The following is a 13,947-nucleotide window of genomic DNA, read 5'->3' on the forward strand; positions in this document are numbered from 1 at the left end:
TGATAATTAGCACAATAAATATGATCCTTGCCAGGCTTAGGAATCATGGTACTACAAGCCTAATTTAATGATGAAGAAAGGGAGCCCACCTCAAAAATATGGTTATAGAGGCGATACAACTTTGGGGCTAAAAAACTGGAAAATGTGTTATACCACCCAACTGGGAATCCATCTGGACCGGGTGATTTCCCAGGGTATTGCATTCATAATTTCCTCTAAATGCAAAGAACCTAAGGGAGCAATCCTATGGCCTCTAGTCAGCGACTAGACAACCATAGGATATGTGGTTTTCCAGGAACTGACCTTGGAGCCTGTGTTCCAAGGTAGGTTCCCGGAGTACTGACCTTGCCCCCCTTCTGCGCTGCCTTGTAGGCAGTGCGGAATGACCCCATGCACCACACTCAGAAGAGGAGCGCAGAGCGACCAAAACAGGGCATTCCGGGGGGGCGTTCCAGGGCAGGGAAGGCAGAAATGCTGGTACGACACATTCTATGTGCTGTCTGGCAGCCTCCTCCCCTGCTCCGCCTTCCCATGGCTAGACAGCTGAAATCAGCTGTCCAGCCACAAATGCGGGGCAGGGGGAGCACGGAGGGAACGATCCCCTCCGTGCTTCTCCTGCCCTGCATTGGATAGGTGGTTGCCTCCGAGTTCGGAGGTGGCCGCCTATCCTCATAGGATTGCACCCTAAAAGGAGCTGTTGTTGTGAAGACTCTAAACATGGAAGATTGATCTGGGAGAAAAAAGCTTCCATATCTGGCTCTGGTATCTCATGACCAGTACTGTAAAGATCAGAATAAAACTTTAAAAATTGTGAGTTTATGGCTGTAGGAGAGGTACACTTTGCCACTCTCATCTTTAATAGCTGAAATGACATTTTGATGTTGATGCTGTTTAAGACGATGTACAATGATCTTACTAGGCCGTTCACCATTTTCCCGTTATTTCTGTCGTAGACAGGTCAGAGCAAATTCTGCCTGCTGTGAAAGAATATTATTCAGCTCATGCTTAGTATTCCGTAGCTCTTGATAGAGTTGTACTGTGGGGGAAGTGGCAACCTGAGTTATTAAAAGATTTCAGCTTCTTGTTTAAAAACGTATGTTGAGTTTTTTTAAGTTTCTTTTGATAAGTAGCATAAGAAATAATTCAGCTCCTTATAAAAGCTTTACTGTTTTCCCACTCAATGGCACACGAAGCTGCTGTACCCCCATTAGTATTAAAATAGTCTGTTAGTTCAGCTAACATCTGAATTTTAAACTTATCATCACTGAGAAGAGAAACATTAAAATGCCAAAGACCGGGGGCCTTGATTTGCTGTAGGCTCCGTTGGGGCTCTCTTGTTTAGGTTAGGACAGTTGGACATTTTTTTTATTTTTCAGGCACCTATTTGAAAACAGAAATTCAAGTAAGGCAGTGACAGTCAAAGTGACACACAGGTTATGCATGAAATTTGTGCAGAAGAGGTTGTCCAAGCCCTTCAGTACCCATGTTTCAACATGTCCATGCTCAGCTGCCTTCTGGAAGATTGCAAGTTGTGCTCAAGGTGGAAGTGTCAGATGAACACACATTTAGCACAGACATTCTGAGAAAGCTAGAGGAGATACTGGGAATTTGTCCTTTGACCCCTTTTAAACTACTACTAAAAGCAGCTACGAGTGAGGCTGGGGGAGGCTGAACCGGATCAGGACCATAACACCAGGGAAGGGGGAACAAACCCTTCTGCCGGCATCATTTCCCTAATGAAAATCACCCTTGCCCCAGGGCTGCCATATGGGCACGCCTGTTTGCCTGATTGGGCAAGTAGCAGCTGGAGAAGATCCGCATCAGGAAAAGAGGATGGGGTGGCCAGTCAGCACCATGGCCCCAACCTCGATGACTGCTTTAAAAGAAACGTAAAGGCACAGGGGATCCACTCATGGACCTCCCGGTTTGGCCTCCAGAGAGCAAAGGTCAGTTCCCTTGATCCCACAATGCCCTCTTACATCATCGAAGAACACACTTTCAGCAACACTGGGTGGCACCAAGTTGGTCAGATGTCGGATGCGGTCCTTCAGGAGATTCATCAAAGCCATAGCCTGGGCTTTCTGGAAGTGTTTCTTCACACCTGTAATAACATTACTCATGCTGAGGCCATGGACACGTTACAGTTAAATATTTATAAATATAGATATATTTATATTAATTTCTGCAGGAAGATCTGTCCATGCCCTTAATAGAGGAGGAGATTGACGGACTGTCGGGGCTACTGTTCCCATTCTATGATGCAGATACACACATGTTGTACTTGGCTGGCAAGGTGGGTGAGCTCTGCTTTCTGCCATGGAGTGTTCATGGTGCGGAGGGGAAAAATGCAATGAGATGTTCTGAAGTTCCCATAAATTGCTGTGAGGGGTGGACAGACATTCCACGCTGCCCCCATGTACGTCTGTACTCACTTCAGAGCCATGCCCTCAGAGCTAAAATTAACCAGCCAATTCCCTCAAAGTAGTTTTAAAGGCATTCATCCTATCATCTGTGTGATTAATCAAACAACGCTTATCTATAACTTCAGATTTAAACACTGTTTTTTCAGACTGAGGTTTTGAGCATACATTGATAGAAAAAAATTGTATTAATATTAATAGGGCTCGCTTCCATGTCAATGTATGAAGGACCAAAGAGAGGTAAAGCAGAGTGGCATGTCATCCCACTTCTTTTCAGGCAGACCTAAAACTATTCCACTTCTTTTCAATGAATGTAGTTGACCCTGGCTTAATTTGGAATGGCACCATGCAGCGTTGGGCACCATGTAGGATTCGGTGTTCATTTGAGCCTTGGCTAAACCACTGTCCTTCAGCCTCAATTCTTCTAAAGCAAAATGGGATCAAAGCTAACATATTGTACAGGGTGGTTGTGAGGAAAAACAAGACTGCACGGGTAAAATGTTTTACAATTATTAAAAGTGTTGGCCAATGAAACTCTGGATATGGGCTGCTATGACATAATAGTACGATGCTCTTTTTCCTTGTAGTTCACACAATATTCTCAAAATCCCACTGATTGACCTTTCCCCTCTCGCTCTCTCCCCAGGGAGATGGGAATATCCGATACTATGAAATCAGTACAGAGAAGCCATACCTCACTCACCTCATGGAGTTCCGCTCCCCGGCCCCACAGAAAGGCCTCGGTAAGGGGTGCACACTGCCTGCAGCTCAGTCCCAAAGGGTGGTTTGAGACACCAGCGGCGCTTCTTCTTGGCCTCCCCTCTCATTCGCTCTGCTGGCCCTCTTTCCCCTTGCATGCACACTGTCTCATTCTCTGGCTGGCCCACTGTAGCCCCCTCCCGTCAGGTCCCTTGCCTCAGGAGCCTCCTCTCCCATAGCTGTGCTGACTCCTGGGCCTGCTTCCCACTTGGCTTCCCAGCCTTTGTCCTCCCTGCGTTTCTAGCACCTTGACCTCTGTCCCACCCTTCTCCCTGCCACCCCCCAACCACCTGGCAATCCTTAGGGCCTGAGTGAGGTTTTCCCCTCAGCCAAACTGACTCCCTCCTTCTCGTACAACAGCTGCAGTCTTTGTCACAATTGTGTGACTGGCCCTTTTCTTTCCTGGAGTAGAATGTTTGTGACCGTTCCTGGGCACTAGAGCAATGCCTCAGCCAGCGTCTGAGGTGGCGGACACTTTTCAGCATTATAGAAACAGAAGTTGGTGCAACCAGCCAAGGGGACAGCATCTTCTGAAAACAACAGAGAAACTATGGGATGGAAAGAAGCAAGCAGAGAGCCTGGCTGTCGGGCTGCTATGTCACTGCAATGCCGTTTCGAAGGGCCATGTCACAACCTATCCCAAAATGGAGTGTTCTGTATTTTGGTATGAGGCAAAAGTGTCCCATATGCTTGAACATTTCTCTGCAGGAGTGATGCCAAAGCACGGCCTGGATGTGTCTGCATGCGAGGTGTTTCGGTTCTACAAGCTCATCACGTTAAAAGGGCTCATTGAGCCGATTTCCATGATTGTGCCAAGGAGGGTGAGTAATCTGGCTGTCACTCAAAGTATACCCAGTGTTGCTCTTTAATGCTCTGGGCCTAGTTTAATGCTCTGGGCCTAGTTCACACAACTGTGTCGATGCATCTTCCCGATAAGAGAGCCTGGTATCATCCCGTGAAAAGGAGCCCCGTGTGATTTGCTGGGCTCTGCCTTAAGGATTCTGAAGGCTCCCCAGAGGAAGGCAGAGGAAGACAGAAGAAGGGGGTGGGGAGCTGCTCATCTCTCCTTTGCCCCTAGGGCTTCACGGCAGAGAAGTAGGGACAAGGAGCTGCTACAGGAGAGGTAAGAAATGGGTGGAGAACACGGGGCAGGAGCTCCACAATGCCTCCTCCTTTCTCTGCCTAGCTGTGAGGCCGCTTCAGAATTCTCAGCCGTCAGGGCCTCCCTCTCACAAGGGGCTACTTCGCATATAAGGAGTGTGACGTGCAGCCAGGCTGAGGGTACACATCTTGTGCGTTAAATGACGGATCCTTCAGCCACTCATACCACATCAACACTGTGGAAAACCCAGGTTCTGCTGACATAGGGAAGGTCCTTGCTACCGTACCTTGGAGATGTTCATTTCAGAATATCATCTCCCCTGTCATCCAGGCTGGCAAACACTTGAGAGTTTTACTGAATTGCCATGAGTCCATCGGCCAGACTCACAGCCAGGTCAGGGAGCACCTGATTATTGGAGCAAAGGTTGGGGCCTGGACGGGAGACCGCTGGGAGGGTCACAGGAGCAGCTCTGAGCTTTCTAAGGCATTTAATGTCCAAGTATCTTTTTCTTCCGTGGCTCCAAGAGGGCATTCAGGACAGCACCTCCTCCTGGAGCAGCAGGCCAGGCCCAGTCACTGAGGTCTTCTCCAGGCCAGGGGAGGGACTGCTTGGCCCTCTCAGGCTGGCTGTGCCTACTGGCAGTGAAGCAGAGTTTGGAGAGAGCTCTCCAGAGCTCTTTCTCATTAAGAGAGAGAGTTTTTTTCTGATCTTCTGTGGCACTACATGCTCAAGCTAGAAAAATTTAGCTTTCAGTGTCCCTCACTGAGGGAAGACAGCGCTGGCTTGGGCCTCAATGCAGTGAGAGCCTGAAACAACGACCAAGCAGTATATGGTCTTCACCAACTCTACCCATGTCGGGTCAGGCTGCTTGCTAATGGATGCACCAAGGAGACAAAGGACGGGTCTTTATACCCATCCCACCAGTGCCTGGGCATGCAGCCACCACTGAATGCAGCATGGAGATCAGGGACAGGCCCTGGTCTTCAAAAATGGCATCTCTCGCAGCATCTTCAAAAGCATGTCTCCACCAATGTTTCCAATACAGATGATTTCCAGTTATGTTTTTTCAGACCTGAGGGAGTTTATGGAAGTTTTGGTAAAGTTTCTGGCATTCCATGGTCTACAAGAAGTGGGTCTTTTCCCCACCCAGTTGATATCCTTCTGGGCTTCTTGGAAGATGTAGTCTCAAGACTCCACAGATCCATTGCACCTCCCTCTTCCATTAGCTACTGCTTTCTACATGCAGGATATTATTGGTGCAGGTTGGTGTCTCTTGTGCAATACTTTCACTTTTATTTTTAAATTAAGAAGTTGAGGGGTTGCTTCTGCTCTTCCAGCCCAGTCTGGAAGGTGCACATGATTGGACCCTGCCTGCTGCTCCAGGGGGAGGAGCTTTTCTGGTGGTCCCAGAATGCCCTCCGGGAGTCATGGAGAACAGAAATTCATGGTAAGAACTTCCTCTTTCTAACAAATATAAACACATATTCTGCTAACTACCGGTGCAAAATCAGTACTCGGTATATATTCAGACTCAGATGTTACTAAGATGCATATATCATGTGGAGTTCTCTATACCCTCCTTGTGTCTTGAAGGTGGCAGTCCTATACACACTTACTTGGAAGTGCGTCCCATTGAGGTCAATTGGGCTTACTTCTGAGTAGTGTGTTGTGAAGGTTTGAGGCTTACAGAGGCAGGAAAGAAAAAGGTCAGGCTTAGAGGTCTGGAGTTTTTTGTTGGGTGGGGGTATCCACAAGAGGAGTAGTTTCATTTCTCTGGTTAGGTTTCAGTTTCATTTCCCCAGTAAGTTTCATTTCTTCAGGTTTGAAGCAGTACTTTTGGTTTTGGGGGAGGAGGATATAAAAAGAGAGAGTCAGAAAGACCAAAGCAGTGAAAGCAGAGTTGGGGAGACCAGAGCATGAAGAGGGAGCCGGAAGAAGCAGCCTGGTGACGTCTAAGTACAGCTAGGGTAAAGGAACTCGTGTTTTGCAACTTTTATTTTCTCTTCAGGCCTTTTGTATCACTCAGCTCTATTCTGTAAATACCTTTAGTTGTGATTGCTTGCTTTAATTTACCAGTAAATTGTTGTGGTTAATTAAACCCTGTGTCTAGAGTGTCAGTCATCCCACATCTACAGCCTAAACCCATGTTTAGGCCATTGGGAAGGGGAAGTTTAAAAGAAGGAATATGGGACTCTTAAGGAGGCAAGAGATCCTTAAGGGGTTGCTCAGGGGGTCCAGGTCAATGGTGGAACCCTGACAGCATCCCACTGAGCTCAGTGGGGCTTACTTCTGAGTAGACATGCATTTAATTCCACTGTAAGTAACTCCAAGAATAAAAGTGAGATCATTTTGCTATCACTGCCCAAGCCAACAGGAAATCTCAGTCATATTCTTCTCAAACTGGGGAGAGGTAATGAGCGGAGTACCGCAGGGCTCAGTCCTGGGCCCAGTGCTCTTCAGCATTTGTATTAATGACTTGAAGGAGGAGGTGCAGGGAATGCTGATCAGATTTGCAGATGACACAAAATTGGGTGGGATAGCTAATACCCTGGAAGACAGAAACAAAATTCAAGGTGATCTGGATAGACTAGAGCGCTGGGCAGAAAACAACAGAATGACATTCCATAGGCATAAATGCCAAGTTCTGCACCTAGGAAAAAGAAACCAAATGCACAGTTACAATATGGGGGATACGTGGCTCAACAACACTACAAGCAAGAAGGATCTTGGAATTGTTGTAGATCATAAGCTGAAGATGAGCCAACAATGTGGTGTGGCTGCAAAAAAGGCCAATGCTCTTTTGGACTGCATTCATAGAAGCATAGCTTCCAGATCCCGGGAAGTACTAGTTCCCCTCTACTCAGCACTGGTTAGGCCTCATCTGGAGTACTGTGTCCAGTTCTGGGCACCATACTTTAAGAAGGATGCAGACAAACTGGAGAGGGTTCAGAGGAGGGCAACAAAGACGATCAGGGGCCTGGAAACAAAGCCCTATGAAGAGAGACTGAAAGAACTGGGCATGTTTAGCCTTGAGAACAGAAGACTGAGGGGAGATAGGATAGCCCCCTTCAACTACTTGAAAGGTTGTTACAGAGAGGAAGGCCAGGATCTCTTCTCGATCATCCCAGAGTGCAGGACACGGAATCATGGGCTCAAGTAACAGGAGGCCAGATTTCGGCTGAACTTCAGGAAAAACTTCCCGTCTGTTAGAGCAATACGACAATGGAACCAATGACCTAGGGAGGTGGTGGGCTCTCCCACACTGGAGGCGTTCAAGACGAGGCTGGACAGCCACCTGTCAGGGATGCTCTGACTTGGCTTCCTGCATTGAGCAGGGGGTTGGACTCGATGGCCTTGTAGGCCCCTTCCAGCCCTACTATTCTATGATTTTTATCTTGAATTCTCCATCTCAAAATATTGTGTAGAATAAATCCTCTAGTAGGCTAGCATTTTTTTGTATCCCCGAGTGCTAATGTGTTTTTTCCTGTGTTTGTGGTATACAGATGCAAAGGAGGATTATAATTCACTCCAATTATTTTTACTCAAAAGTTCTGCAGGTCAATTTCCCCCACTCTTAGTCCTTTTTCTTCATGCTCCACAAGCCTGAATATGCTCTCTTAAGCCTCTCTTGTCTTGCTTGCCTCTCCCTTCAGATTGTAAACACGGAGCTGCCTGATGGGTCTTCCTGTGGCTGCAAGGAGCAGGCTCTTCAGGGTCAAAGGGAGGTGCTGGAGAATGTTCTGATGGAGTTTTCATCCCATCTGAAAAACCAAAATGCCCAATGTTTTGAAACGGTGATACATCAGCTTCTTTGGAGCCTGAAGGGGCTTGGCCATTACCTCTAGCTCCTCATGGAATAAATAGCTGCACGTTTTTGGTTTAATTATTCCTGCTATAGCATTAAAAATCCCTTTTTGATTATTTGTTGGGAAAATTAGAACTTACTAATTATTTCAAAGCGGCTGTTTCTCTTCTTTCTGCAATCTAGTCAGAAACATACCAAGAGGATATTTACCCAATGACTCCAGGAACAGAACCTGCCCTCACGCCGGATGAATGGCTGAGTGGAACGAATAGGGGTAATAGCATTTGCACTACTATATGGCATCAGATGACAGGCTGCAGACCTATTCCCACTTACATGGTAGTAAGCCCCATTGAAATCAACAGGACTTACTTCTCTTCTGACTAGACATGTATGAAATTGCATGTATGTTAGTTTAGGAATACACACAGTGAGCTCAAGACAGAAAAATTATCCACCCTTTATACAGTAGTTTTGAACTTCTCAGAAACTTGACTTCAAGCAAAAAGTTGCAAAAATTGCTTGACATTATTGTCTCAGTGTCTGCTTCAAGACAATAAATGCTGAAGATTGTTATGGGATATTCTGAATGGTATCATTGAAATTTGTTGAAATTCCATCCTGTTAAATGTTTTGTTCCCCTTAGAAACAGGCGGGCCACACATGGCTGTGACCCACACTGTCCCACACCATTCTGTCACCATGCTGCTGAAATTCACGACGGCAGCAAAAAAATCACTGCTGCTATGGAAGCCTAAAATGGCCAGATCATGCTTGAAAACAAGCAAGGTTTGACCCCTTTAGGCTTCCTTGGTGGTTTGCTGCCGATTTTCAGCGGCAAACTGGTGTTTACACACGCACGCACAACGCCCTGTGGAGGGGCTCTGGGGGAGAAATGGCCCCGGACTGCCCACAGTTGTCCAGCCCTGCTTTAAAATCTAGAATTGGGGATGTGATGATTAAAGCGAAGAACCAGGCCAGAGTCTGTCAGAGGCTTTATAGGGCCCCTGGTGTCACCTGACAGCGGCTAAGCTTGAAATGGCAATATAACCTTCTGGCCAGCCATGCTGGTGGCCTCAAAGCTCAGCTAGGGGGACTTCAGGGGTCCCTCTTTTGGCAAGCTGCACTGTAAGTGAGCGAGCGAGGTGCCTGGATGTAGTTAGCAGGCGTCCTCAGCTTGCGCAGCCGGGCCTTTTCCAGGACCCTGGAGTGCACTTCTCAAAGTTGTGCACTGCCTTGTTGACAGCCCTAAAAGCAATCTCTTGGGTCGCTAGTGTGGTTTGGCCAGTTTTGTTAAATGTCCTACAGGAGCCACTACCTGCCTACGTTGGACAGAAGACAAATTAAAACAGAGCTTGAATAAGTTCAAACCCTTCATACTGAATTCAGACGAATATAAACATATGGCAATCTGTAGCAGAGAAAATGATGGAGATTTGCTTGTTTCTAGAAATGGCCTCTTTAACCCAGGTAATTACATTTTTGCATTTGTTGTCTCATTTTTTTAGATCCCATATTGATGTCTTTAAAGGAAGGCTACAAGAAATCATCCAAAGTAGTTTTTAAGGCACCCATACGAGAGAAAAAGAGTGTTGTTGTGAATGGGATCGACCTCTTGGAAAATGTTCCCCCCAGAACAGAGAATGAGGTAAAGACTGGGCAGCTCTTCTCTCTCGTTTGAATGTCGTGCTTTAAGCACCACAAATTCCCTTCTCATAACCATCCTGATTTTAAGCTTCATGGACTTTGTAGGGCCAGGAAGACAGAGTGGGAACTAGAATCCTTGTTTGTTCATTCCCCGCTGATCCCACTCAAGTCTGCACACTGAAATCTCTTTCACTGAAAAATGGCTCTCAAGTGGCACGAGGATCATCATGTGCAGAGGAGGGCACCACAAATATCTGGATGTCTCAACAGTGTATGAATGATTATAACAGCCTTCCCCAACCCAGTCAAGCACGGCTAATGTTCATGCATTCTAGGAGTTGAAGTCCAAAACATCTGGCGGGTACCAAGTTGGGGAGGGCTGTACTGTAATCTTGCAGACTGTTGACTCCCCTCCCTCTCTCTCTCTTTCTCCCTTCAAGCTCCTCCGAATGTTCTTTCGACAACAGGATGAGATCCGGCGGTTGAAGGGTGAGCTTTCGCAGAAGGACATCAAAATCCGACAGCTACAGCTGGAACTGAAAAACTTGCGCAACAGCCCGAAGAACAATGAACTCTAAAGGACATTTTCTAAACAAACTCTTTGTTTATACCCACTCTTTAATTTTACTGTATCCACTTAACACACGATATGAGCCAGAGACCCCATGCCAACACATGGGCTCACCTGCTAACTGGAAGTATGTTCTTCTGTGGTTGTTACCTAGCACTAAAAGACGTTATCTGTATGATGTAACTGAGAACTGCTGCATGAAAAGAACAAGGGATTCATGTATATCCCAAGTTTCTCTTGGAGTAAGTAGAAGAGTAAATTTGTTTCTCAATGCCGCAAAGTTATGGAATTAACCAAAGGGCACAGTTTTTTGTTTCAACCTTGATCGTTCAGGGAACAAAAAAGGAAAATCTGCGCGCCCTTGCTGAAAGCAACTGAATTTATTACTATTAATATTCTTTTTTCCTATGCAAAGTGTGACTGACAATGCACGCTGAGTACAGAACTGGAATTCAGACTCACAGAACTGGACGGTACAAGGAAGGTCTAAACGTTAATCCATCCCCTTTTCCTGTGAAGTGCCCAGGAGCATCTGCTGCGCAAGCCAAGAGGTGAACCTCAGCATCTCTTTCGTGCTGCAGATGCTGGGGGCATCTCACTGCTTTCCCAGTGTTCCTCAGTCTACTGGCCACTGTGCGTGGGGGTAGCCCTGCGTGTGCCATAACTGAGTGGTTTGTTCACGCCTCAGCCTTGGGCTGGTTGCTACCAGGCATTCCTGATCTGCTATGAAAATGGATGGGGCTTCCACCAGATAATGGGTACAGGCTCTCTCTCGTTCCTAACCACAAATCCCAGGTCTTCAGATTTTGCTCCCTCAAAAGTTTGTCATTTTGCTCCCTCAAGCGGTTGTAAACACTTGGGGTTGCAAGAGTGTCGAAGACTAACTTAGTATGAGACGTAGGTGGAAATTGTAAGCCATGTTGAAGGCCTTTGGGCAAAAAGAGGCCTAAAGATATTAATGTAATAAATGATGTCATCCCATTGGAGATAACAACTAGCTGTACCAAGAAAGTGACACGCGAAGAAACTGACAGGGGCATCGGAAAAGAAAATAACTGTGATCCGGTCAAAGTTGAACACTTTTTAAAGCCCATTGATTTCATTGGGCAAGTTATGGATATGCTTAACTATCTTCTATGAAATCAATGGGGCTTTGACACCGCCATCAGGCATGCAACATGCAGAAGCTCAGGCTACAAGGTGCTTACATTTGACGGGATCCTGCCCACTGTTTTCTAATACATTCCTAGGTACAATTCAGCAGCAGCTGGTGAGGCAGTTCAGGAGGTGAAACCATTGGTGGCAATAAGAGCGACATCCCTGCCCTTACCTTCAGATCAGGGCCGCACAACCTGTGGCCTGCATGCAGGCCTCGGTCCCTGCCACTGACCTGGCGCAGCCTTCAGAGTTGTGGAACCCTGCCCACTTTTTCCCACAGCCCAGTTGATAAGCTTGGCTGTCAAGGCGGGCGTGGGGAGAAACGTGGTTCTGTCGCTGCTCTTAGCAGCACTGGGCCGGTGATCTTGCTGGGAGTTTGCCTCTCACAACCCCGCCTCCAAGATCGCGGTTTCTCCGCCGCGAGTAGCCGTGCAAAAAGCCAACTCTCTGGAGATCACCGGGGCTGGGAGAGGACCCAGCGTACAGGCATGGGATGTGCATACATGTGGGATGTGTGTGCACGTGTGCATGCACATTTGCGGCCTCCAGCTCTACATTTGACACTGGATGTGGCCCCCAAGGGCAAAAAGGTTGTGCACCCCAGCTTTAAATGCAGGTGGAGGTGGAGTGTCACAGCCAGCACCGTTGCAGGGCATGGTTGCCAAGTGGGTCATCACTGGCTGCAGGGCTTTCAGTGGCAGCTCTAGTTAAGAGCAAGAATTCCCATTGACCTCCTCATGGAATGACCAGCAGCCCTTTCACCTCCTCACCTGCCACCATCCCAACTGGATCTCTACCTAGGTCATATGCTTCAAGAACCTTATTTGTCCTCTGGTGAAAGAACCCTAATTAATTGTGACTTAGAGAAAGATGCATTCTAAAAATCTAAAGGCAAACCTATCTTAAATTTCTCGTCAGGTAGTTTCTTGCCAATGGATAATCTTAACATTTCACTTTCTTGCTAATCACCAAAATGAGACTGCCAATATGCAACCTCCACTCATGATGGAAAAACTCAAGTGGACAGAAGTTTATTTGGGGATCTTCTTACTGGGGGCTCTTGCTTCCTTCTGCAGACATAGCCCTAGCTTAGAAATAAGGCAGTGATGGTTTCAGCTGTGGAGTCCTGCTCCTTAATATTGCCCTACAGGTAGAAATCCTAATTTAAATGGGGATGAGGAGGGAAAGAGATGATTCCTAAAATTACTTTACCTAGTACAATTCCCAGAGGGACTACTCTAGAATAAATAGGTTCACACTTGTGTTCTTGAGTGCAGGAGCTCTATGCTCTCATGTAGGTATGGCCTACATAAAGAAGAGTGGGATTAAATAAATAAGCTTTTTCGCCTGCAGTATGGGAATAATACCAGATGTAATATACAGCACTGTTAAAATGAGTGAGGTAATATGTGAAGCAATTCAAATGCTAAAAAGCACTATATAAATGCTACGTTTAAATACACATAACACTTCTACTTTTGGGGCCAGAAACCGGGGTAAAGGGTACACTCTGAACGTGACAGCACATGAAGCTTTGTCAAAGATGATCCTGTAAGCTGGATCATGGTTAGCTTCCAATTAGAGATGGCTCGGGGATCACCTCTGAGCAAGCTGTGGGGTTGGCGTACGCCAGATGGTATTTTACCTGTACATCTTGAAGCCATCCCCAAACTCAGACTCTACTTGGGCTTAGCAGTTGTCCACCAAGATGTTGTGGCTATAGAGTGAGCAGATTAAGAGGACAGGGCTTCGGGTGGTGGAGCAGCTCCTTCCACAGGGCTGAGAAAAGCTGCAGTTGCCAAGTTCCCTCTTCAACGCAACAGCCCCAAGCACAGCAGCCCATTGAACTTCTGTTGCATCTGCATTGCCCTCACTATGTGGACTATCACTTTTCTTCAGAATTAGACCCAGGTTGCAAGAAGAGATTCCACATTGTGCTCATTTAGCCATCCATGGGTGCCCCCCCCCACACACACACTTTACTCTCCAAGCACCAGGGAGGGTGTACTCACTTGTTTCTCCCTCCCCGCCCCACCAATGTTTACATTGTGTTCTGTGCCTAATGCTGACCTTCCCTCCTGCTCCATTTCAGTGTTTTCTCACTTGCTTATTTATGCTGCCATAAAAAATAGTGACAAAATAAAGAAGTTACCGAACCAGTTAGTGGTAAAGTCTCCTTTTGCCTTCTGTGTGGGGTGGGAATCTGGAGGAGGGGAAAGAGAGAAATGGTCTAGGGATGATGAAGCTCTGAGGTTTCAAGTCCTGAATTACATCCTGTAGTCTAGATAGAATAAGGGCGATTATTCACTCCCACCCCCGGGTCAGGACTTTGGTTTGGTATATCCTTTCTTATAGAGTATTTGAGTGAGTCACCCCACTACTGAAAAGGTACACAGCTTTTCAGTGCCTGCCTTGGATGAGCCCTTCCTCTATCCCTCCTTGGTTCCTTAGTGATTACTTCTGAGCTGGGACTTGGTCTGGCTGG

At 46.8% G+C, this 13,947-nt stretch overlaps 1 protein-coding gene across 15 annotated transcripts in view; it reads left to right on the forward strand.

Annotated features, from left to right (window-relative positions):
- CORO2B (coronin 2B) overlaps positions 1 to 13,624 on the forward strand; it is a 159,078-nt gene extending 145,454 nt beyond the window's left edge. For 13 of the 15 annotated variants that reach the window (XM_084817557.1, XM_084817552.1, XM_084817553.1 and 10 more), the window contains 6 exons: positions 2,189 to 2,293; positions 3,067 to 3,163; positions 3,888 to 4,000; positions 8,270 to 8,360; positions 9,595 to 9,734; positions 10,174 to 13,624. In XM_084817557.1, coding sequence (XP_084673683.1) covers positions 2,189 to 2,293; positions 3,067 to 3,163; positions 3,888 to 4,000; positions 8,270 to 8,360; positions 9,595 to 9,734; positions 10,174 to 10,311 — 684 coding nt within the window. In that variant the 3' untranslated portion in view covers positions 10,312 to 13,624. Of the gene's footprint in view, positions 1 to 2,188; positions 2,294 to 3,066; positions 3,164 to 3,887; positions 4,001 to 7,934; positions 8,076 to 8,269; positions 8,361 to 9,594; positions 9,735 to 10,173 lie in introns of all 15 variants that reach the window. The other 2 variants (XM_084817544.1, XM_084817559.1) reach the window with 1 other exon arrangement.
- The last annotated feature ends 323 nt before the right edge of the window (positions 13,625 to 13,947 follow it).

Source organism: Heloderma suspectum, chromosome 11, assembly GCF_057233095.1.
Source record: "Heloderma suspectum isolate Gila_16-S chromosome 11, 16-S_ref, whole genome shotgun sequence".
NCBI classification, from domain to species: Eukaryota; Metazoa; Chordata; class Lepidosauria; order Squamata; family Helodermatidae; genus Heloderma; species Heloderma suspectum.